This window comes from Talpa occidentalis, unplaced genomic scaffold (assembly GCF_014898055.3).
Source record: "Talpa occidentalis isolate TD23 unplaced genomic scaffold, MPIMG_talOcc4v2.1 talOcc4.8, whole genome shotgun sequence".
NCBI classification, from domain to species: Eukaryota; Metazoa; Chordata; class Mammalia; order Eulipotyphla; family Talpidae; genus Talpa; species Talpa occidentalis.
In genome coordinates this window covers 63924463-63950461 of record NW_023605194.1, presented here as the reverse complement: position 1 = coordinate 63950461, position 25999 = coordinate 63924463, and the positions used below count along the sequence as shown (strand labels likewise).

Below are 25999 nucleotides of genomic sequence, written 5' to 3'. Positions count from 1 at the left end.
AGAACCACTACTGTATAAGATGCTACTTCTTTGGGGAGGGATTTCCTTTAAATAATGTGTCTCAAAGACTGAAGAGTTTTAGGAACAAATGGTATGACTCTTTATGAGTACAATTTCACTCACTCATGATAACTTTAGAATGGAGCATTTCTGATACACTCTTCATTTAACAGCATACCAGGGGAAAAGTAGTGTGAGTCTTATGTCAGTGGAAAAATAATCTACCTCATTCCATTTTCTGCTTAAGGAAGCCAAAGGAAAATAGTCATTGGTATTTTTCTTTGGAACATATACTAGAGACCAGCAACAATAAAATAACTTTTTAAAGATATATCGTCAAATATTTTTCTAAATATTTTTTCCTATGTCTACTAAGAATTAAAGTTAGGAATGATAACAACCTGAAACACAAAGTATACTCTCCCTCACTCATGGACAAGAGTCTCCTTGAGAAAATCAGCAAATGTCATCTCAGGAAGTACTTTTTATGTTTTCTATGATCTCTTTATTAGAGGGGAAAAAATTCTACTGGGGAGATTCATGTGGTTACAAGCATAAAGTAAGAGAAAACTCAAGTGAGCGGCAGAGAGAAATTCACTTAGCATTCTTAATTTGCGTTTCTAAAAATACTAAAGACACTGCCGTGAATGTTTTGCAGGCATATCCCATTTAAGTCCTAACAACACTGTAAAGCAGGTAGGATTGTTTGCATTTTATTTTGTTTTATTTAATTTATTTATGTTTGCATAGAAGAACTAGGGTGTAGGCCAGAGATGAGGGGTGGAGGGAGGGGATGAGAGGACTCACTAGAGACAAAGTAGGGAGCAGAACAGGCAGATCTACTGACACACACTGCTGAGGGGAGCAGCGGTCAAGACAGGAGAGGTTTGCTGAGCCATATGTGGGTTAGTTTCCTGGCTGGGAATGAAATTCAGGCCATAGCGGTGATAGCTCTGAGACTTAACCCACTAGGCCACCAAGGAGGCCCTTGTTTGCATTTTAAAGATGAGTAAATTGTAGCTCAACAAAGTTACAGGCCCTGACCAAGATCACATAGCTAGTAAAAGGCAGAGCTGAATGAGAGTCCGCATCATTAATCATGAGGCTATAATCTAAAGAAAATAGGGCTGGAGTGTGGGGAGAGAGGAATAGAAAGAAATATAATGTACCCTATATACCATGGAATATTACTCAGCATTCAAAAAAGATAAACACATGCAATTTGCAGCAACATGGATAGAGCTGGAAGGGATCATGCTCAGCGAAATAAGCCAGAAAGAAAAAGAAAAATACCGGATGGTCTCACTCATAGCAGGAATCTAGAAAACTTAAATAAGGGACCAGGAAAATGAATAACTATAAGAAAGAAAATATCAAAATCAACAAACAACTATGAACCAGAGACACACTATGGGGGCGGGGGGGGGGGGAAAGGAGGGCTTGGGGTCAAAATAAGGGGGTTGTAATTGTATGGGGAATATAAAAAATAAAATTTAAATAAAATGTGAAAAAAAGAAAAAAGAAATATAATGTACCCAATGAGTCAAGGGTGATTTTAACACCTCCAGAATTGATAATGGACACTGACAACTCTGAAAGATCCATCTAAACTGTACTATTCTACAGGTATCATAAAATAAAGTCAGTAAGGTTGAATTATTTTCCATTAACAAACTAAGTCATACTGATGTCAAACTCTACGTTCTTTCTGTTAAACCAGGTGACAATACTGGGATCTAAGCGTTCTTTGTTGAAACAAAGGACACAAGTGGTTCCTCAAAACATACTTGCGTGACTTTATTTCCTCCAGTTCTTTTGTGAGTTTCTCATTTTTTTCCTGAGCCTCATGTAACCGGCGCTTCAGATCACCAATCTCCTCTTGGGCTTCAGATTTAATGTCATTTGCAATCACCACTGCAGTCTGGAGATCAGCTTGAAACTGTCGCCATTCTGCAGATTCTTCCTGTATTAAAAAAACTAAAATTTTATTTCCAAAGACAGCAATAAAGGCTTATTTAAAAACAATAATATGTGATTATGATTAGCCTGCTGTAATGCACTGTACTCACAAATGATTTTTTTTAATCCCAGAGAATTGCTATTACCTATTTCTAACAGGTAATGAAATTATTATTAGTGAACTTACTTTGCAACTGATCTGTCCATTGAGACATCAAGCACTCAAGAATGCTCAATAAGTATTAATGAATACAATGTGAAGTCTCCTTTTAGTATGTAAGTTTCAAAGTAAGTCTTAAGAAAATAAACAAAATTTACAGTGCTTTTACCTCTGAAAACTCAAGAAGGTAGACAAACGGTATGTAAACTGAAAGATTTCACAGTGAACTATAAATATCCTGACATCAAAAACTAACAGGGAAAAAAAAATCAAAAGTAAAGGAAAAGGAAGAGGAAATCAGAAGAACAACACTAAACTCAATACCTAGGCAGACAAAATCACACAGAGAACTAAGGAAAAGTTGCTTCCCACAGTCATGGAGGATGCAGGTTTGATGGACTGTGAAAGCCCCCCTGGAGTGTCACCTTCAGGAGTGACACTTCAGGAGTGTCACCTTCAGTCACCTTAGGCTACTCCAAAGCAATTTCCTGACCTTGTGAAGTAGCCTAAGAAACTGAGGCAGGACCCAAACTACAAGATTAGCTTCACCTAATGCTCTGTATCATAATGACACTGCTGTTTAGCCAAGCTGATCAAAAAACACAGAAGACTGAAAACAGCTCAGTTTGGGAAACTTTATAATTAAGAATAAACTTTCTTTCCAATAAGCCAAGTAGAGCATTATTATAATTGTATCTCAAGCTTAAGATAAATGATAACATGGCCAATGATGACCTGTACTCAACTTTCATAAAATAATGTTTTCTAATGAGATAATAGATGAAGATTAATCCTACCCGAAGTCTCCTGTGTAGTGTCTTGATTTCTCTTTCCATATCATGTTTCTGGTCTTGAAGTTTTTTCACCGTATCTGAAAAGATCACATAAATTCAAATATTTATTGTTAGAGCTGTGTTCAACATGAATTATATATAGGGAGGAAGTACTTAAATATGACATTCTAAAAATGTCATCCTGCCTAAAGATTTATTTTTAATATTAAATTTTAAAAGAAAAAAGGAACATCTAAGCCAAGTATTTAACCAACATTATTTCTAGTTTATCAAGTTTAAATCACAAAATTTCTGGATTACTTCCTTCCTCATTGTCTTAATACTGAAACAAAAAGCTAAGTAAAATCAATTGTTAGTAATATGTACACTGTTGGCTTATAACCAATCAAAACAACACTGACTGGTAGTAAACTGTGAACTTTTAATGTCAAAGGTTCTTAGTCTGAAATAATTTATGCAAATATAACTTACTTCACACAATGTAGTACATTCCAGAAATACAGTAAATCAGTTAAATTTTTATAAACTTAATTACATAAAATCCTAGGAAGTTTCTATATACATTACTCCTACTCTCAAATTATTTCTTACATTTTATGAATTTTCTTCAAACAACTTTTTCACTGTTAACATTTAATGAGCACCATTAATATGCAAAGTACTGGGCCTCCCTGGTGGCGCAGGCGGTTGAGTGCTGACTGGAAAGCTGTCCGCAGCCTCTGCAGTGCGGGTTCGATCCTGGCCGGCCAGCGAGAATCCCACATGGCAAGGCAGACCCCTCCTGTCTCGCCCACTGCTCCCCTCAGCAGTGTATTTCAGTAGATCTGTCTGTTCTGTTCCCCACTCTGTCTCTGGTGAATCCTCTCACCCTCCTGTGCATCTGGCCTGGACCCCAGTTCTTGTATAAATAAAAAAAAAATATGCAAAGTATTATTATAGACAATGGGAATGCACATGTAATACTAATCTTTCTTAAGCTAACATTATTAGCTTTCAAACTGAGACCCTGACATATGTGTTATGATGCTCTTAGATTGCTAATTATCTTCCTCCCCCCAGTTCTATCAGGAACCTACACTATTGAAACCTTTGTTTTTGCTTTGTGATGTTTTCTTTTTGGAATTCAATGTCAGTACATTTATGTTCTGATATTTTTAAATGGTATGAAGCCACTTCAAGAAAAGTATAGAATAATGTAACAATGACGTACTTTCTACAGTCAGATTTTTAAAGATGAGATAATACAAGGGGGAGCTGGTTAATTTCGGTAATCAGTAGTTAACTCCCTCCCATTCATCACCCAATTAGACTTGGAGCCTATGAAATAAAAAATTTAAAACTTAATCATTAACATAGCATCTTGTAAGTACCTACTTTGTACCAGGTTTTATTCTAGGTGTTTAAGACATAAAGGAGAGGGGGAAAAAGATAAAGTCCCTATTCTCTCTGAGATAGAAAGGACAAGTTTGCTTTGAGCTAGCAAAGGAGGATGTTTTCATATGTTTATCTCTATACAGGCTGCTTCAGAACTCATTTAACCTGGAAACTAAGAATCAAACAGGCCATCTAAGTTGTTTAGAGCAAAGCAGATAATACAAAGGTGAGTGTGTAAGTCTAATACCAGATCCCAATCTCTAGAGACAAGGATGATTCTGGAACCAGCCTTGGAATCTGGCTCTGTATGACCTACATTATGGACAATTTCAGGGCCTGGGTGCTACTATCTGACACAATCAAGGAGTAAAGACAGACATGGAAATATTTCTAGTGTTGAAAACACTAGGGATCACACCTTTCACTTACACATTACCCATTTATATGCAAGAAATATCAAAACAGACCAGCAAACAAACAAAAAAAATGTTTTATTTCATCCCTACTGAAAATTGTTTTCCTTTTCTTTTGGTCACAACAACTCATCCACCTATCTTGAGATAATTCACACAAAACAAATGACAGCAAATCATACTATAGCTCACTTTTAACATCGTGTGTTTGCGCCTAAGATGAACTTTATATTTAAGATTTATTTATTTGTACAGGAACTGGGGTACAGGTCAGATGCATGGGAGGGTGCGAGGATTCACCAGAGACAGAGTGGGGAACAGAACTGGCAGACTGACGAAATACACTGCTGAGGGGAGCAGAGGGCGAGACAGGAGAGGTCGAACCCGCGCTGCAGAGGCTGTGAACAGCTTCATAGAGCGGCACTCAACCACCTGAGCCACCAGGGAGGCCTCTAAGATGAACTTTAAACTACCTGGCTATCTTAAACCGATCATAAAATCCCAAACTTCATTCATTTTTGTTTATTATAATCTTTCTGTCTTTTCCAACCTCTGCATTCAGCCACAAAATTCACATAATCATTATACTTAAAAAGACATCCCTCTACTGTGTTACATATTTATTATTGCTATGTTTTCTTTTTATTTCTTCTTAACAGAAGAGAAACTGATAGCTAGTGGACATATCTAGATGTAGTAAAACAAAATGGAATATCTCCAGGGAACTTGACTTAAGCTTTACAAATAATGTCTGTAATTTTCACTTTGTAACATAGACTATTAAAAGTGACAAAAAGGCTTTTCTAACTTGGAAACAAAGTAGTTTGTACTTAGGTTCTGGTTTTGAGGACTAGATTAGCAAAACTGCCATTCAGTCCAATTCATGTCCTACAGAAAAGGCAGTTTAGTCTTCAACCCTGGAGCCACTAAATGCAATGTCCTTCTGCAAAATTTTCTGGTATGAGGGACTGCCATCTACTGACTTCAACACAAAAACATTAAACTGGATTAAGAAACAGAAAAATATAATGATTTCATTTTAAAATTACAGTTTTAACTCACTTTTACAAACTTGTTTTTATTCTAGAAATCAGGTAAATTGCTATTGTTATTAGACCAACTTTGTTGAGAATAATTCTGGGCACAGCCTTGCCCACCACCAAGGACCTACTATCCCTGACAAATCAAGATCAGCCAAGTCACCACTCTGGCTTCAGGTATATGCCCATCTTTCACACAGATGATACTAGGCTCCATTATGAGCACACTGACCCCTGGGGGTGTAAAATAATGGAAGTTCATAAGCAATCTTTCCTGCCCTCTGAACTGAGAAACATCTTTAGGGTATGCTTAGCATCTTGCATCTGGACAAGCAACTCCGACTGACAACACGTGCAACTTTAAGAGTAAAGGAAAAAATAAAAGAAACCAATCAGTTAAAACACCACACCTCAGGGGCAGGAAAGAGAGGCAGGCAGTGCATCTAGCCACCAGGCAAAAGCTTTATCCCCAAACCATAATTCCTGATGTAGGAAGAGGATACAGATGAGTTTCAAATGAGCTGAGGATACAGATGAGTTTTAGTTTTCTTTATTTATAAAATTTTATTTCACTCAATGCCTTCTGAAAAAAAGTTATACAAATTTTGTTCCACAAGTCTAAAAGTAATGCAGGCTCACAATAAAAAGCCTAGAAAATGGACAGGGGTAACAAAAAATGAGATTACCTGCTGCACCTCCCCCTGCAGTGACCTTTAGGGCTAACCGTCCACCAGGAACCACTACAAGAATGCTAAAAAACCTTATCCCGTCTTTCTAAAACTACAAACTTTAATCCCTTATTGTCTTTCTAAACTTCCTTCTTTCTTCTATAAAGGTCATTGCTTGTTAATTAAAAAATCATATGAAATCCTTAAAACAAGGCTGACTCAAATGAAACATTACTAAACCCTGTAATAATTAAAATACAGTTTAGGTAAAAAAGTAGTTAATAAAAAATGCGATTATATAGTTTAAAAACAAAACTAATGGTCTATCTACTTAGGAATGAGGCTGAGTCCAGATGTAGATCACCGCCCTGTCGGTGATAGGCTGAGCCCATGAGCAAGCTGATTTCATTGATATTCATTGTTCCTGTGCTTTTGGAAAACATATATATACTGGTCACAAACTCAAAGAAAATCACACTCAGATTTTCACTCTTGAAGTGTGTCTGTTTGTCATTTCTTTCACCGACGCCCTGACCACCCTGCACACTTCTCTCAACCCTGAGGTGGCTTCATCGTCTACTGCTGTGCTGGTCCGCGGCAATTACCCATTATTTGCATTTGTCGTAGATCCTTCCAGATTTCAATGTGTATTTTTTTTTTAAGATTTACTTATTTATACAAGAACTGGGGTACAGGCCAGATGTGCAGGAGGGTGAGAGGATTCACCAGAGACAAAGCGGGTAACAGAACAGGCAGACTGATGAAATACACCGCTGAGGGGAGCAGCAGGCGAGACAGGAGAGGTCTGTTCTCCATGTGGGATTCTCGCCAGCTGGCTGGGATCAAACCACGCTGCAGAGGCTGTGGACAGCTTCACGGTGCGGCGCTCAAATACCTGCACCACCAGGGAGGCCCTCAATGTATATATTTTTAAAAAGAAAAATGAAATTATGCTATTTATACTGTTTCATGAGTGTTTCCAATTAGCAGTACCAAAAGATACACACCCGTATCTGGAGCACTCTTTTGATGGTCCTGTCAGCATTCTGTCGATTGGATACATAGTTTTAGCAACTTCCAATTAATGAATAATTAGAATGGTTCCGAAACTTGTTATAAACACAATGAATGTTTTTACATGATTGTTCAGATATTAAAGATACATTTCTAAAAGTGGAAATGATGAAGGGCCATCTGAAACCATCAACAGGATCAGAGTCAATCTGTTATAGGACAGGGAGAGGGGCAGCCCAAACCCCGCAAACCTGCCTATTTTAAATGGGTTCTGCCATCCGCCGCATCAACACAAAACACATGAGACTAATGGGAAGGATCTTTAATAAAACTAGGAAACAATACAGGTAAGGCAAAGAGTCTACTTTCTAAATGAAGCACCCAAAGTTACCCGTCCCCTCGTGGGTAAAAGTCCATCCATATGGGATCGGCCCAGAACAAGGCCCCAAAGCCTGCCACAAGTCTAAAGCATCTTCCAGTGGGGACCCACAGAAAAGGGTCACAAACAACCGGACAAGCCCGGAAGGAAAAGAGCAAAATCAACATCAAGATAAAAGCTGCCATTGTCACCTCCCCACAGTTCTCACCCACATCTGTGTCACCCAGTCCACGACCAAAAGACAAGCGCAGTTTCTTTACGTGTCTCTAGGCTCCATGCGCCTCCTCCAGGTCTCCTTGCTCCATCCTGCTTCCTTCCTTCCTCAGTCTCTTCTCCAGCTTCTCCTCTTCCTGCTCAGCTCCACCCTCCCTTGGGTGGGGCAGGGAAACTCCCCCTTTCCTGGGGACCACCCTGTTGCAAATCCATTACAAGAATCTAGCTCAAGAATGCACAAATTTTCTTTTTTGAGAAGTCTCCAAGTTATAGAATTTATTAAATAGAATACACTGAAATCAGTATTTTTAAAGGAAGACCATTAAGCTTGGCTACCGTAACAATGTAATATTGTATTTAAAGGTTGATGGTTTTTAATTTTAAAAGTAGCACACATGGTTCATAATCTGTTGCTCTGAGACTTGCTTTATTTCACCTTACGGCATTTCTCTGTGCCTTGATGTGGGCCTGTATTGCCATATACTTCCCTGTTAGTATTACTTTTGCTGTGTCACAGAAGTTCTAGAAGGCTGTGTCCTTACTGTCATTTCATTCAAGGTATTTTTTGATTTCTTCATTAACCCAGTAAGTCACTCAAGAGTGTATTATAAAGTCCCCACATATCAGAGGTTTAACCTTTCTTTTTGTGGTTGACTTCTAGCTTGACAACTTTATGGAGAGAAAAGACAATTGGTATGACTTCCATCTTCATGAATTTGTTGCTACTTGACTTGTGACACAATATGTGGTCAATCTTGAGGACTGTCCCATGTGTACTTGAAAAAAGTATTCAGCTTTTGGGGGGGGGGGCACAATGTTCTATAAATGTCCATTAAGCCCATGTGACCTAATTCTTTATTTAAGGGTGCTGTGCACATATTTATTTTCTGTCTAGTTGACCTGTCCATTGTTGAAAACAGGGTCTTGAAGTCTCCCACTACAAATGTGTTTTTCCCAGTGTTTGTTTTCAAATTTTACAGTAATTTCCTTATATATTACGATGTTCTTTTGCTTGGTGAGTATATGGTGATGAATGTTACATCTTCCTGATATATATTGTTCCCATAATCATTATATAATGTCCATTCCTGTCTTTTGTTACATTATTTAGCTCAAAATCTATTTTTCTGATATAAGTACAGCTGTTCCTGCATTCCTTTGGGTCTCATTCACTTATAGGGTTATTTTCCAGCCCTTTATTCTGAGTCTATGTTTATCTTTGAAGCATAGGCATGTTTCCTGGAGACAGCAGAACACTGGATTCTGCTTCCTAATCTAATCAGACACGCTGCCTTTTAATTGGTGAATTCAGTCTCCTTACATTTAGAGTAATTATTGATATGTTAAAGTCAGTGCTGCCATCTTATCCTTAACTTTGTGGTTCTGTTTCCTTGTTCAGTTACTTGTGTATGTTCCTTTCTTCAGTTTAGATAAGAGAGCTCCTTTTAACATTTCTTGGGTAGGGGGTGTCTAGTGTTTGCAAATTTCTTAAGCTTCTCTTCTTCTGAGAAGGTCTTTATTTCTCCCTCTTTTCTGAAGGATAGAGTACTCTTGGCTGGCAGGTTTTATCTTTAAGTATTTTGATCTTGTCATTCCATTCTCTTCTTGCCTGTAATGTTTCTTCAGATTAAGTCCAGTGTTAGTCTAATCAGAATTCCTTTGCAGTTCTCATCCCCCAGCCAGCTTTAATAGTCTTTGTCTTGTACTCTTGGGAGTTTCAATACTATGTATCTTGGTGTAGGCCTCATTTTGTTTAGGTACTACCCTCTTGTACTTTTTGGTTCATGGATTTACATATTTAGTTCCTTCCCCAGATTCAGTAAGTTTTCCTCTACTATTTCTTTAAATATGTTCTTTGTTGTCCTCTCTCTCTCTCTCCTTTAAGATATACATTATTCTCATGGTGCCTTTCCTCATGGAGTTGGATAATTCTCATTGTATTTCTTTGTATTTATCCCTTTGTATCTCTCTTTCTTCATTCACCTGGTTTCTTTGGGTATTTTCATCTTCAAGGTCACTGATTTGACCTTTCATTTGGTCTATTCTACCTTCATCATTTTCTCTAGATTTTTTCATTCTTCTCTACTGATCATTTTACTTCCTGCACCTCAATTATCTTATTATTCAAATCTTCAATTTTGACCTTCTGTTCATTAATTTTATTTCTCGGAACATCCATTTGTTTTTCTGAATTTTCTTATATATCCTTGTTCAGCTGTTCTGTGTTTTCTCCATATCTCTGAATTTATCATGGCAACACTGAACTCTGTATCTTCCACATCTTTGTGATTGTGTTCTGGAGATTTGTTCTCTTTCTGTAATGTAGTATTCCTCTGAGGATTCAGGTTGCCATTTGTTATCTTTTTCTCTTTCCCCATTATTTACTTTCGAGGCTGCACTATTAGAGGGCTGCCAACAGGCATGGCCACATCAGGCCCTTCCACATGCTGGCCTGGGGGTTTAACAGGCCTGTATTTTTGATACCTACCAATCAGCAAACTTGGCTGGATTGGTGGTGAAGTAATTAACCATTTCTTTGGGCTCAGCTGAGCTGCTTCTTTCAGTTGAGCTGCTTCTTTCTGTTGTTTCACTTTTCTGCTTTATTAAGATATATTAAAATGTGCAACAAGTCCTGGTTGCTTTTTCCTTACTTAGAAAAAGACAAGAACAACAAATCTAGGGATTTCTGCACGTTTCTCAACAATAGTAGAAGTCATTTTTATACACGTAAGTCTTTTCTTTTGATGTAACAGGATACAGGCTCTGCTGATAATACATGCCTAGAGAGGGGGTCCCCCCAAGATCTACAAAAGGGGAAATGGCAGCTTCAATCAAGGTAACAGATGTGTGTTGCCACTTCATAGTGATCCCACCCTTTACACCAACATCTCAGTGAAAATAGTGCTGACTGGGGATTATAACTGAAATGGGGTCACAAGCCAGGAGTTGTTCTCTCTGCCTTTCAAATATGGAAGCTTGCCCTGTGATGGTTGTTCCTGCTGTTAAGATTCAGGTGGTTATCGTTAGTATTCAGTTACTGTCTCAATTTTGGCCTTGAATAGGGAAAAGGCAGGTATTTCATGGATCACAGTCACAGGCTACAAATAATACCATCTTCTATAATGACAGACAGGTAATTCAACCTGGCTCTCCTTGCTCATTGTGGCTCCAATTGTCCTCGTGTGGAAGCTACAGATGCAACACATTAATCAGCACTCTGGACTTAGACTCCTAAACTCTGTATACTCCCTTCTCTAGTATAGAACTCAGGTTTTAAAGTCCCCAGTATGGGTGTATGTCCTTGAGGTAAAAACAGCTGAGAGGCTTTGGATGGCAGTTACTCCTCTGTCTGTGAGTTATATCCCCATCTCACTCATGGGTTACACTGCCCCAGTACTGTTGCAAGCAATTTAACTATAGTTTTTCCAAACCCTTTCTACTGTGCCATCACACTTAGTGTGTATCACAGTGATTTGTTTATCTTTCAGGGCTCATTGTCTTCAGTTGTGATTTTGTTGCAAATATGTAGAGGTGAGCCCAGTGTCTTCAATATGCCACTATCTTGCTGGATTCCTTAGGTCATATCTTCACAGAAGTCCTGATGGCATTTACTGAGTTTTTATATGAGGGTTGTCTGGATTCAAGTACCAAATGCTAAATTCAAGTACTACTGAAAAGTATTGAAGGGCAAAACTAAGTTAGGCACTGATGCTATCTGAGAGGTCATCTGGTTCTCTAGTTACATGTGTTAGACTCATTTCCCCCCCCCCCCCGCCGCAATCTGTTATCTCTTTGTCCTGCAGACTAGATTGAGGTTACTGATTGATCTTCAAGTTTACTGGCTTTTCTAAATTTCTAATTTTCTGCTTAAATAACTCAGGATATTTTCCATATTAACTGCAAAATTTTTTCAGTTTTAGAATACCTTCTTGGTTATTTTTCACATTTTTTTCCTTTGTTGAGATTCTGCTACTTGTTCATTTATTACAAGTGTATTTTTCTCTACATCCTGAGTATAGTTACAATAGCTATTTTAAAGCTTATCCACTAATTCCAAAGTTGCAATAGTTGTTTTAAATTCTTTCCACTAATTCCAGAGCCAGGAGATCATTTTGGGTAAATGAGGAATGACCACTACCATATGTATAGGGTTTCTTTCCGGTGTGACGAAAAAGTTCTAATATTGATTCTGTAGGGATTGTTAAAACATTCCATAAAGGAAATTCTCAATTAACAGTAGGACATGACTGTCATCAAGTCCCCCATACAGAGTTCTGGCTTAGCATCAATCCCAAATGGAAGAATTTTCCAAAATGAAAAATCCATTCCTATCAGAGAATGAATGTATAACAACTAAATACAAAGCATGAAATCTGGTTGGATGCTGGCTCCTACAAAACACTGTGAAGAGATTTTTGGGATCCACCTGGGAAATATGAATATGGGCTATTATACATTAACCGGGGAAAATGACTAATTTTACTAGATGTGATATTACATTGTATGATAATGTAGTAAGGTATTGATGAGAATGTTTAGAAGTTACATACAGAAATATTTAGGAATTAAGTGTCAGGTTCAGGAAACAGACACGCACGTATGACAGGTGAACAATGCAAAATGTTATCAATTGTCAAGTCTAGACAAGGATGCTAGCTGTATTATTCTTTTCTGTATTTCTGTGTGTGTGTGTGTATTTTAAAGCTGAACTTTTTTTTTTTTAAGGTTTTTTTTATTTTTGTGTGGAAGATATGGGATGTAGGTCAGAGGTGCAGGGAGTGAGAGAATTTACCAGAGACAGAGTGGGGAGCAGAACAGGCGGATATTTACTGAAATACACTGCTAAGGGGAGCATCAGGCAAGACAGGGGAGGTTTGCTGCACCATATGTGGGTTAGCTCCCTGGCCAGCAATCGAAATCAGGCCTTCATGGTAACAGTGCTGAGACTTAACCCCTAGGCCACCAGGGAGGCCCCATTTCTGCATATCTTAATTTTAAAAATTGGGGAGAGAAAATACATAGCAAAATAAAACACATTTAGTCAGGCATTTTGTCTGCTTTATAATTGAAATCTATATAATCATGTAATTTATATTCTGGAAATGAGTTGTAAAATGTCATACCAGGCATTCTTATCATCTAACATTTTTTTCTAGCTATTACCCCAATTACCACAAGGTGTCACTCTTTCCATGGTTAAATCAAAAGTCTTAGAAGGAAAGAAAATTATCAACATTAAATGAATATGAACTGAATTTCCAAATTAATCTGAACAACTTTAAAACATCTTACATTTAAGAAAGTAAAATTAGATAAATCCTCAGTTCGGGGACAATGAAATACAAAGCAAATATTATACTGAAAAGCTTTTTAGAACTTTATATAGAAAGTTCACCTCTAGAATGACTTTTATCTCTGAGATGCAGACTCACAGTCACTACTTTAGTATCTACATGTTTGGAAATGTTCCAAATAACCGTGAAGTCAATCTACAGATACTGGGGGAACTAGCCAGAGTTCCAAACTGCCACAAAACATGTTTAAGGCTCCTGCAACCCCACTCCTCTAGTAAAAGCACAAACCGCCCCACCTCTGTACCCACAGCACATGAGATCTGGCTCTATGCTATTGTCTGCCTATCAATCCTCTATCAAGAAATAATTAAGGCTCGGGCCTCCCCGGTGGCGCAGCGGTTGAGCGCTGGGTTGCGAAGCTGCCCGCAGCCTCTGCAGCGCCGGTTGAATCCCCGGCTGCTCCCTGGCCATGGGAGGAGGGTCCCACATGGCGCGCAGACCTCTCCTGCTGCCCGCTGCTCCCCTCAGCAGTGTACTTCGGTCCTTCTGCCTGCTCTGTTCCCCGCTCTGGCTCTGGTGAATTCTCTCACCCTCCCGCACTTCTGACTGTACCCAGTGCATGTATAAACAGACAAACAAACAAACAAACAAATAAATAAATAAAACATGCCTCTATAAAAAAAAAAAAAATTAAAAAAAAAAAAGAAATAATTAAGGCTCAAAGGAGAAGTATCATGAAAGAAAGTTTAGAAAGCTTTGATAAATGTATCAAAAACGCTTACTGCCCCCATTCTCCTTGTCCACACATGGCATCATTAAAGTATTACAACTTAAAACTTGTTAACATTTGAAGAGTGTGGATGAAGAATACGTAAGAATTTTTAAAACGTGTTATTTGGAAATAATTTCAAACTTACAAAAAGCTGCAAAAGATAATATAAGGAATATCTATGAGCCAGCCCTCTGACTCTGATTTTCTTAGTGTTAACAGTTCATCCACTTATTTTTAGCATTTACTGTCTTCTATCCCCCTCTCTCTCTCTCTTCTATCCTTATCTATCTATCTATCATCCATCCACCCATCCATCCATCCATCATCCCTAATTTTTTTCCTGAACTATGTGAGAATACACATCATGGTCCTTTACCCCATAATATTCACTCTGTGGTTCTTAAGACTAGGATTATTCACTATATAAACACAGTATAGTCTTCAACATCATAAATTTATACTAGTAAGTTTATCTAACCTATCATTACATTTACATGCAATTTTATCACGTTATCCTTTACAGCATTTCCCCCTTATAATAATGAACCCATACTGTACAGGTATTGCATTTAGCTGGCATGTTTCCTTAGCCTCCTTTAATCTGGAGCTTTTCCATAGCCTTTGTTTTGTATGACACTGGCATTTTTGAGGAATCACTCTTGTGTTGTAGTAAAATATTTCTTAACTTTTATCTGTCTGGTGCTTCTGTAACTATAAGCTATGCCTCAGCCAGAATACAAACAAGCTGTATTCAGTATCTGTGTGCTTTTATCACTTATGTGATCACCCAAAGTGTTACACAATTTTTCTACTGTATAATTTCTGACTGCTTCTTTTCCTCACTTTTAACATAACAGTCTATGAGAGGACATTTTAAGATCATACAAATATTGTGTTCCTTATCAAATCTTCTATACAGAAATGCTTAGTACTATTTTTGCAGCTTTTTTCTAAGCCTATAATAATTACAAAAAAAAGAGTTACAAACTTCAAATCTGAGCTTCAATGTACAAGATCATAAAATCTCCATGGTAAGAAAAAAAATCAGACAAAAACCTTTGTCTTAGATATAAGATCAGTCAGAATCATTATTTTTCTGTCTCAGTGTATTTGTGACCACTAGGAGCAGATCATAAATGGTTCTTCTTAATATTTATAAAATAACCACCTAGCTTTTTGTTTAAATGATTTTCCATATTTAGGCACAGCTTTACAGTAATGCATCAACTTCAGAGGTCCTCCTTAGGCACAAGAAACAGTAGTCAAAGACTATTGACTAAAGTATGATTCACTATAACAAGTATATTTCTGTTAGCTAACTATGCTGCTCCCTTTGAATTACTTGTACCTTTCGGAATTACTAATTTTTACTTTGTTATTACATACAAACTATTTAACACATGTTAAAAAGGGTGGGGCAAAAAAGAAGGAAAATTTTTGTCTTACTCTCTAAATCAGAAATGATGAGGTTGTCATGAAGTTTCACAGCTCGATGTTGTTCTACTTCATCTTCAAGTTCAAAGATGGTTTCTTTCATGTCACTTCTTTCTGTTTCTTTCTCTTCCAGCTCTGATCTTAATTTTTCTAATGTCATATTCAAATCTTCTATTTGTTTCTTAGCTTCTTCTTGGAAGGCTCGGTATTCATCTTCTACCTATATAAAATTGATAGTGCAGATTAGAAAAGTAAAAGTTGTTCTAAGATAAATTTTAGAATTGAGGTACACATGGTTTCAAATGGAAACTGAGTTGCATGAACTAAAACAACCTGTGTATTAACTGTTAAAAAATATGAAAAAACATGCTACAGTAATACAGGACTTCATACTTAATTAAGCATAATTTGTTGTCATAACATCACTGAATGAAATCATATTGACAAATCATTGAACTTAACTAGATTATTTGTAAAGAAATTTTGGAAATTTTCCCTTCAAAGTTGAAATTGAAGGCATACACTTGATTAATGATTGATATGCTCTCCAACAAAAATGAATGGACTTGTCAGTTTCATCAAATTAAAAATAGAAACATAAAATCTCAAACACTCTCATTGCAAGTACAGTAGGTCATACTGCTTCTCTCAATGCATATGCACCAACAATGTATCTTTGAAATTATATCTGTAGAAGTGATTAAGTATTTTAATGTCTAAGTTATTCATATTTTGGTCAAATATATACTTTTCCAAAATACTTTATCCAAAAATGTTTTTTAATTTAAAAATCAATGGACTAAAATAAAAAATAAAACATGAGATAGAGTGATTAGTTAACTTATGCAAAAAACACACAAATAACTATGTGGGGCACAGAACCCTAGCCAGTGTCAGCAGGCCAGGGCTGCAGCAACAAGTGAATCCTTACCATTATGCTGACATGAAACAATGAGAGATCACTGATCTCTAAGGCCCATGCTAGCACAAACCATAGACTTTTAATAAACAGGAGCCTCCAGACTCCAAAAGTATTTAAATTCATGACAGAAGTCAATTTGAAAAACTACAACCACAGCAGGATGAGATGGCAGATGCCGCTTATCCCATAGGAGGAAATACTGATTCTTCATCTTTCTTATGTCAAAGTACATTAAGGATGAAGATGTAGGGCCTCCCCGGTGGTGCAGCGGTTGAGCACTGGGTTGCGAAGCTGCCCGCAGCCTCTGCGGCGCCGGTTCATCCCCGGCTGCTCCCCGGCCACCGGAGGAGGGTCCCACATGGCGCGCAGACCTCTCCTGCTGCCCGCTGCTCCCCTCAGCAGTGTGCCTCGGTCTTTCTGCCTGCTCTGCTCCCCGCTCTGGCTCTGGTGAATTCTCTTGCCCTCCCGCACTTCTGACTGTACCCAGTGCTTGTATAAATAAATCTTTAAAAAAAAAAAAAGGATGAAGATGTAAAAACTGCAAGACATACTCTGCTGGGTGGACCCAAAAAAAAAGAAGACAAATTCTGTTGCTAGTTATATCTCTACCTCTACCTTCTCACAGGATAATAGTAACAAAATTTCAGTGAGTGAGAGCAACATTACTAGAAGAATACTTTCACTCTATTTCCTCAAAAGAAAGCCAGTCACAAGTTTTTTCTTAAATAAAAGCCAGTGACACACCACACAAGTGATCCTCGCTCTCAATAAGCATGCCACGTATTGCACTACATGAAGCAGATCCAGAACATTTTATATAATTAACCAGTACCTTAGCAATGGTGTCCTGTAATCGATTGGCATCATTTCGGGTGTGAGCCAGATCTTCCTGCAGGCTACTTGCCAAAGTCTCTGCTTTTTCTTTGTCCAGCCTGACACTCTCTAGGAGATCCTGAATATCAGACTTGTCCCCAGAGTTATGGATGGAGTACAGCTCCGCCACTTTCTGCTTTTCGTTCTCCAGCTGGGCCTTCAGGCGATTCATCTCTATCTGGTCACTGGCCACTGTGGCTTTGTACTCTTCCAATGTGGCTGCCAAGGCTGCTTTGCTCTTCTGCTCAGACTCAATAATGCGTTCCATGTGGTGATTGCGTTCTTTGAGAGCCCCTATCATTTCTTGAGCTTCCTTATTGTCTTGTTCTGCCATCTTCAAAGTATTGCTTAAATGCTGCTGAACACCTAGCAGCTGCTCTCGTTCAAAACGGGCATTCTCAGCTAGATCCATGTAACGTTGTTCTAATTCCAAATAACGTCCACTTTTTACATCTTCATCTATAACATAAGAAATGTGATGCTCATCTAAAAGGGAGCGGAAATATTCAATCTGCCTGCTAAAGTGTTCCAACTTATCACTTTGCTGACATAAAGATTCCATGAGAATAACCTTCTCTTCTCCGAGTCTTTCATTTTCACTATTCAGTTCTTGGGTAATCTGTTGTAAATCAGCTAGCTCTTGCAGAGTTGCCTGAAGTTCCTCACTCGTACTGTGCTGGTTCTCTTCCATCTGGTGTATCCGTTCCGTCAAGCAAGCAACAGACACTTCACTGGCATTCCCACTGCTTCCCTTTCGAGAGCGCTCAATGCTGGGAATGCCTTCTGATTCTGAGGATGATGGTGCATCAAGGGCATCATCACTCGATGTGAGGGGCTGGTACACCTCACTGCACTCGCTGTCCAGATTGTCCATAGAGTTACTGTGTTGATGGTCCATGAGGGTGTTTTCATCCTGACTCAAAAGATCCTCCACTGACCCAGGTGCAGAGCCTTCCACTGAAGAAGTCAAAGTACCCCCTCCATCACTCTGGTTACCAGGGGTGATTTCTGGGCTCAGGGACTGATAACCAAACAGTTTTTCAGAATTGTCTAACCTCTGCTCTAGGGAAAAGCCCAATGCATTCAACCTGTCCTTTAACATTCTGTTTTCATTTTTCAGCTGGTTGAGTTCTTCACGGATGGCAGTATTCTGTTCTTGTAGCTGCAGTAACGTTGACTCAACATCAGTTGGCTGGTGGGTAATAATAGCTTCCTTCTCAGATTTTTCGTCACCCTCCAAATGATCCTCATTGATGCCCAGCTGAGCACGCATGTCTCGGAGTTCGTTTCTCAAATGCAAAATTTCCACATCTTTAGTTTTTGCCAGTGTGAGAAGATCTTTCACTTTGGCTTCCAAAGCGGCCTTGTCACTGATCTGATTGTCTGACTTAGACTTACTCATACGAACATCACATTCCATAGCAGTGCGGCTGCGGGAACGCTTAGCCAATGCCATGTCATTAGCTCCCTGACCTGCAGAAGGTAGTTTTTTGCTCTGGTTTAGTCGGGTACGTTCACGCAGTCTTTCTCTGGTAGAACTGGATTCTTTATTACCTGTAGAAGTGCTCCGCTTGGTTGAAGAACACGAGCCTATGTATTTACAACAAGGAATTTAAGGCAAAAATATTAGCAATAAAAAGATACATAGTTTATGCCTTAGGTCCAATGAGATGAAATCTGGGGATATACAAACATTGATTTAGACCTATATTAATGTTTCCTGGAGTCAGTGTGGTTACTGTAATACTCATTTTCCTCAAATTATCTTTTAATTATCAGTGAAAAAGAAGTTACATATTGAACTGTATGTACACATTAAAAGGGGTAAATTTGATGGGACAAGAATTATATCTCAATAAAGGTGTTAAATTTTTTACAAGTTAGATACATTAACTTGAATCCTAAACCACAGCTTCATATAGGTGGGCCAGGGGCACAATACATTAGGGCAAAATAGATGAAAAATGTTCTATAAAGTCTAATTAGACATATTAAGATGACTATAAATCATCTTTATCTAATTAGGATTAGCCCGTCAGTGGTAAAGAACTGTAGAAATAGAAGGTCAGGGAAGATTACAGGTGAACAAGAAGGGACAGGCAGTCTCTAAAAATCTAAGTTACAATAAACACAAAAAATATTATGAAGGTAAATGCAAAAAATGCATTCTGCCACACAAATAATAACAATTATTATAATAGTAGTAGCTAATATATTTACCATTCACACACATTGCTATTTCACATACATTAACTTATACAAGCCTCATCAAAACTCAGGTAGATGCTATTATCATCTTGTTGTGCAACTGAAGAAATCCATGCAGGATGTTAAATAATTTGCAAGCATCTCAAAATAGTTAAATGGATGAGGCAAGATTTATACCCAGGCAGTCTGGCTCCAGAATCTGCCCTTTACCCGGTATGCTAAACCACCTCTGTAAATGTCAGGAAATAATGCACCAATGCTACAAATGACATACTAATCAAATATGCTTTACAAATCACAGTATCCCTAAACTTCTGAACCTTATAACCTATAAAAATAATTGACATGGTTATTTAATATTAAAAAAAGGGATATGTTTGATTTTTTTTAAGATTTATTTTTATTTATTTATGCATACAAGAACTGGGGTACAGGCCAGAGGTGCGGGAGTGAGAGGATTCACCAGAGACACAGTGGGAAGGAGAACAGGCGAATCTACTGAAATACACTGCTGAGGGGAGCAGCGGGCGAGACAGGAGAGGTCTGCTAAGCCATGTGGGCCAGCTCCCTGACCGGGGATCGAACTTGTGCCGCATGGCTGGTGAGAGCTTGAGAGCATTGAGACTTAAACCCTACGCCACCAGGAGGCCCTGAAAGGGGATATGTTTAAACACCCATGCACAGTTAAGAAATAATTACAGCATATTTTACATTAAAAAATAAGATTGGGCCTCCCCTGGTGGCGCAGTGGTTGAGCGCTGGGCTGCGAAGCTGCCCACAGCCTCTGCAGCGCTGGTTTGATCCCCGGCCGCCGGCAAGGGTCCCACATGGTGCACAGACTTCTCCTGCTGCGCCCGCTGCTCCCCTCAGCAGTGTGTTTCATCGGTCTGACTATTCTGTTCCCCACTCTGGCTCTGGTGAATCCTCTCACCCTCCCGCGCTTCTGACTGTACCCAGTGCTTGTATAATAAATAAATCTTTAAAAAAATAAAAAATAAGATCTAAACCCAATCAATCAATATTTGTAAAGAACTTGCTTCTTTGTAGGTAGCAGGTACCAGGTTGGCAAGGTACCTGAAAAGTAAAGTCTACATAATGTACAAAGATGGCCACTAATTTTCACAGGGATCATGTATACAGCAGGGGAGGGATTTCTGGTTGGCCACAAGACAGACAGGAAAGCAAGGCACACAGAAAGGAAAAAGTGAGATTATACAGTTATGGAAGCTGCCTGTGAAGGGTTTTCTAGAGTCCTGAACATCAGGGAGAATACAGTGAGTCACAGGAGGTCTTTAAATATTCTTGAGTGTAGAAAAACATATGGAAAGAGCAATTTTATGAAAACTAATGAAGAGGAAGCTAAGTGGAAAATATGAGAAAGAAGGAAGAACAGTAGAGGAGGAATAGGGCAGGCACAGTAGTGTAAGTAAACGAGAGTCTGCACTTGGAGAGTAAGACTTCAATCTCATTACAACCGGATAGGGGGGAAATTCTGCAATAGATTTCAAAAATAGAAGTAATAGGAGGGGCTTCCCCAGTGGCTCAGCAGGTTGAGCACAGTGCTGTGAAGCTGTCCGCAGCCTCTGCAGTGCGGACTCGATTCCCAGCTGGCCAAGGAGATTCCCACATGGCGTGGCAGACCTCTCCTGTCGCGCCCCCTGCTCCCCTCAGCAGTGCTTTTAGTCCTTCTGCCTGTTCTGCTCCCCGCTCTGTCTCTGGTGAATCTCTCACCCTCCCGTGCTTCCGGCCTATACCCCAGCTATTGTATAAATAAAAAATCTTAAAAAAAAAAAAAAAGAAGTAATAGGATTAGGAGAAACAACTGCAAATGCAGACCAAAAAGCGAAAAGGATGGTATAATTTCTTCCCCAATACTAATTTTTCTTTCCTATTTCTGTAATATCACACTTCTTATCTAAACCAAAAGGTGTTCTGAAAAAAAAAAAAAAAATCTGGGCATGTTTGAAAGACAAAAGAAAGCAATGAGGGAAAGGATAAATAAGGCCCCCAAAGCAAGGGAACAAGAAAAAACAAGGAGAGAAAGACAGAACATGAAGAAGAAAAGCACCTCTTCTGGGATTATTGTGATGACTGAGTATACAGGAGAATCTGAGGTAAAGACTAGTGAACTGGTCTTAAGGAAGTCATCCAGAGTAAATAAAGGCAGAGCAGATGTACTCAAAAATTAAGATGTGGTTGTTGTGTCGAACATTTATGGGCCAAATATCCCCCCAAATTCACATGTTGAAGCCCTACCCCTGGTACCTCAGAATGTGACTGTCTGTATTTGGAGATAGGATAATTAAGGTTAAGAGGTAATTGAGATAACATGGGGTTCTTAGGATGTACCCTAATCCAAAATGACAAATGTCCTTATAAGAGCAGGCGATTAATATACAGACAGGAACAGAAGGATGGCCATGTGAGGATGAGAAGCAGTCATCTGTCTGGCAAGAAACCTTATCTGCCAATACCTTGATCTTGAACTTTATAGCCTCCAGAATCATGAGAAAATAAACTTCTGCTGTTAAGCCACCCAGTCCAGTATTTTGTTACGACAGCCTGGGCAAACTAATACAGATAGACAAACTTATACTGGAGCTGTGAGGTAATAACTGAATTCAGTCTTAGAAAGGCAGGTGGTATTGGTCAGTAAGGAACAAGTTTTCAAATATGTGGAATTTCTCCCAGTAAATTCTAAAGGCTGGAAATATGAAGAGATGCAGATGGTATTATAGTATTTAATTTCCTTCTCAGCTCACAGGCTGGAGTGTTAAATGTGGCAGTGGCCCCAGGCACAAGAGTAAAAGATCTATGGTCCAGCCCTTGCTCCTCCACCAGCCAAGTACAAAACAGTCGCCCAACAAATATTTACAGAGCAAAATGAATGCATGACTTGGGCAAGATATTTAAGCTTTCAAAGGACAGCTTTCTCATCATTAAAAATTTTTTTTTTAGGGCCTCCCCGGTGGCGCAGCGGTTGAGCACTGGGTTGCGAAGCTGCCCGCAGCCTCTGTGGCGCCGGTTCGATCCCCGGCTGCTCCCCGGCCACCGGAGGAGGGTCCCACATGGCGCGCAGACCTCTCCTGCCGCCCGCTGCTCCCCTCAGCAGTGTACTTCGGTCCTTCTGCCTGCTCTGCTCCCCGCTCTGGCTCTGGTGAATTCTCTCACCCTCCCGCGCTTCTGACTGTACCCAGTGCATGTATAAACAAAACAAACAAACAAATAAATAAATAAAGCATGCCTCTATAAAAAAAAAAAAAAAATTTTTTTTTTAATTCTTAGGCTCATTTTAAAGATAAGATAGCTATGCTTCGAAAGCTTAAATATCTTGCCCAAGCCATGCTCTACCTCAGAGGGAGCAGAAAATGAAATAATGCCTAGAAAGCACAAAGCAAAGATTCACATGTTTCCTCCTAGTAATCACCTCAGCGCTATTATAATTAATAATGGAGTGTGACATGGGAGGGAAGGAAAAATCCACAAAGCAGGAGGGAAAACAGTAAGTAACATGGACTAGGAAAAAGTCGAATAGATACGAAAGGGGTTAACAGCCTAACCTATATGAAGATAAAAGTCTGCTATAATTTTTGTCAATTTGCTTTCATATGCTTTATTACAAATTCATGACCTTATGTTTACTAGACATTTTTTTTTTTTTTAATTTTTTTTTTTTTTTTTTTATAGAGGCATGTTTTTATTTATTTATTTGTTTGTTTGTTCGTTCGTTTTGTTTATACATGCACTGGGTACAGTCAGAAGCGCGGGAGGGTGAGAGAATTCACCAGAGCCAGAGCGGGGAGCAGAGCAGGCAGAAGGACCGAAGTACACTGCTGAGGGGAGCAGCGGGCGGCAGGAGAGGTCTGCGCGCCATGTGGGACCCTCCTCCTGTGGCCGGGGAGCAGCCGGGGATCGAACCGGCGCCGCAGAGGTCGCCGGCAGCTTTGCAACCCAGCGCTCAACCGCTGCGCCACCGGGGAGGCCCTGTTTACTAGACATTTTAAGGATTTTTTTCCTATAAGTGTTAGAACTAAAATATAGCATTACTCCTTGAGCTGAGGGATGAGTTATGGACTCCATCAGATCTAAAAACAAACCACTGCTAAAGAATGACAGAATTAAAATGAATGACTCTAGGTATTTATAACAAAGTGCTGCTAACATCATGGAAATAGACAACCAGAAATGACTGCCTTCTGATAGATGGTTAACTACCACCTATGAAGGAGTCTTGGGGGGAAAAAAACAAACCTGAATCTGTCTCAGCAGAGAGCTATAGCTAATGACATCTACAGCAAACAAATGAACAAGGGAACATGCTCAAGGCTATCATGGAGAAATTACATCAAAATTCAGATCATAAGAAATTCTAGTCAAGCAACCAGTTCCTATAAAAATCAAATTGCAAAGAAAAAGGAAAACTTAAACATATCACCAGTTAGAATATATGGACCTTAAGTGAATTCTAATCAAACATATATACAGCAAATATATGTAAATAAATGTAGTATTTACTAGTTATGAAAGGGTCAGAAATTTAAATACTTACTGAATAATTTATGATTTAAAGAATGAGCATTAATTCTTTTAAGGACTGAAAATGGCACTGTGATTATATTTTTAAGAGAATCCTTATCTTTCAAAAGACAATGAAGTATTTGTGAATGAAATCCTATGATGCCTGAAATTTGCTTCAAAATAGTAAGTGGCTGGCCAAAGTCAGCCAAGTGTAAAGGAGTTAAGATTGGCCAGCAGCTAATAACAGCGATGAATATATGGGGCTGAAATTTTTTTTATCTAGATGCAACCTCCCAAACACTAATGCATGCTATTTATTCAAACAAAAGGCCAATTAAATCTTAAACTGAATACCACCCATACCTGTGCCAATCTTTGCTTTGCTCTCCATGGTGTTCATGGCAAGGGTAGATGCTGCAGAAGGGCAGGTGCTTTTCTTTCCTTTAACACCATTAGTCACTGTCACCCCTCCAGCCATTCCAGCTAGAAGGTCATCACTGCTCTTGGTCTGGAAGCAACAGAAAATAAAAATAAATTTGACTAGCTAAATCATGATTAAATGATATTTTACAACTAAACAAAGCTCTTGGCTTTTCTATGGAGTTCAAGACTTATGGACAGTTAACCACTAGTGCATCACACTGTTCTACAAACAGAACCTCTTTACTGATTTATAAACAATCACACACTTCTTTTTAAAATACAAAATTTACATATGTAATCAAAGATTTTATGGAAACATGCTGTGTGCCCACATGTGTCAGATTCAGTGCGGGATGGGAAACAGTGGAGACATTCTCCTTGATACTCTTTCACCTAGGACGTGACTTAAGAACAGGGATCATTTCAGGGTACCACAATGATGAATCAATTATAAATGGTTAATTTTGTAAATCAAAAACCTCTAAATCAGAAGTTACATCTACTCGTTAGTAACTCTACATGAAGTCACAAGAAATGCCATCTTGCAACATTCAGAAACAATCTTCATTGCCCTAAGATTCAATGATGAAGCCAATATTGTAAAGAATTTGTTATAAAACTTATTTTGTCTTACCTTGTCTAATTCTCTAATAGTCCAATTTATGCCAAAATTGAAAGGAGACCTTTTAAGGCCTAGATAATATATCAATAAAAAACTAGAGATTTTATTTATGGTTAGGATCAGAGCTTAACTGATCCCACTACTTGAGAAAGCCATGCCCATAAAGATGATTGAAAATATATGAGGTTTTTCAGTCAACAGTATCTGTGTTCATAATGTGCATTTTTCAGGATGCAATGACAAACACATTGTCAGAGCGGCTGTCCCTTTGGGGGAAGCAGTGCCTGAGCATCTCGCTGTCTGGCTCCTGGAACTGGAGGTCTGCTCCTTGGGACCAGCAGCTGAGTAGTCTTCACTTCTGCCTTTGTGATATTGGCTAGATGATGGGCCATATAAATCCACCCAAAAGAACACTATAAAAAGGCTCCTATATATTTCCATCTCTCTATATTTATGCAGTTCATCTTCATAGATAGTCCTGACATAAAATAGATGATGTATGCTGTATCCACAAGTCATCTGTAACGATTATGTTTTCAGTGCTGTGTCCTTTCAAATAAACCTTTGGTAATCTCCAGGAAACAAAAAAAAAAGAAAAGAAAATGTATGAGGTTTTTAAAGGAATGTAAAAACTCTGTAGAATCAGACTGGGTATAAAATTATTACTTAAGAAAAATGGTGAAGAAATGGGTTTTTACTTCTTTTAGGAATAAGAGAAAATACAGAGGAGTTAAACATCTGTTTACAAAAATAAAAATTACTTTTTGGGGCCTCCCCGGTGGCGCAGCGGTTGAGCGCTGGGTTGCAAAGCTGCCTGCAGCCTCCGCAGCGCCAGTTTGATCCCTGGCTGCTCCCCGAACACCGGAGGAGGGTCCCACATGGCACGCAGACCTCTCCTGCCGCCCGCTGCTCCCCTCAG

At 38.8% G+C, this 25999-nt stretch overlaps 1 protein-coding gene across 10 annotated transcripts in view; it reads right to left on the bottom strand.

Moving 5' to 3' along the window:
• Positions 1–25999, bottom strand: part of SPECC1L (sperm antigen with calponin homology and coiled-coil domains 1 like) — a 142125-nt gene that overhangs the window by 68612 nt on the left and 47514 nt on the right. For 6 of the 10 annotated variants that reach the window (XM_054690473.1, XM_037496848.2, XM_037496849.2 and 3 more), the window contains 5 exons: positions 24399–24543; positions 17269–18899; positions 15527–15734; positions 2917–2990; positions 1788–1963 (listed from right to left, as the gene is read on the bottom strand). In XM_054690473.1, coding sequence (XP_054546448.1) covers positions 1788–1963; positions 2917–2990; positions 15527–15734; positions 17269–18899; positions 24399–24543 — 2234 coding nt within the window. Of the gene's footprint in view, positions 1–1787; positions 1964–2916; positions 2991–15526; positions 15735–17268; positions 18900–24398; positions 24544–25092; positions 25653–25841; positions 25995–25999 lie in introns of those variants that run through there. The other 4 variants (XM_054690471.1, XM_037496847.2, XM_054690472.1 and 1 more) reach the window with 3 other exon arrangements.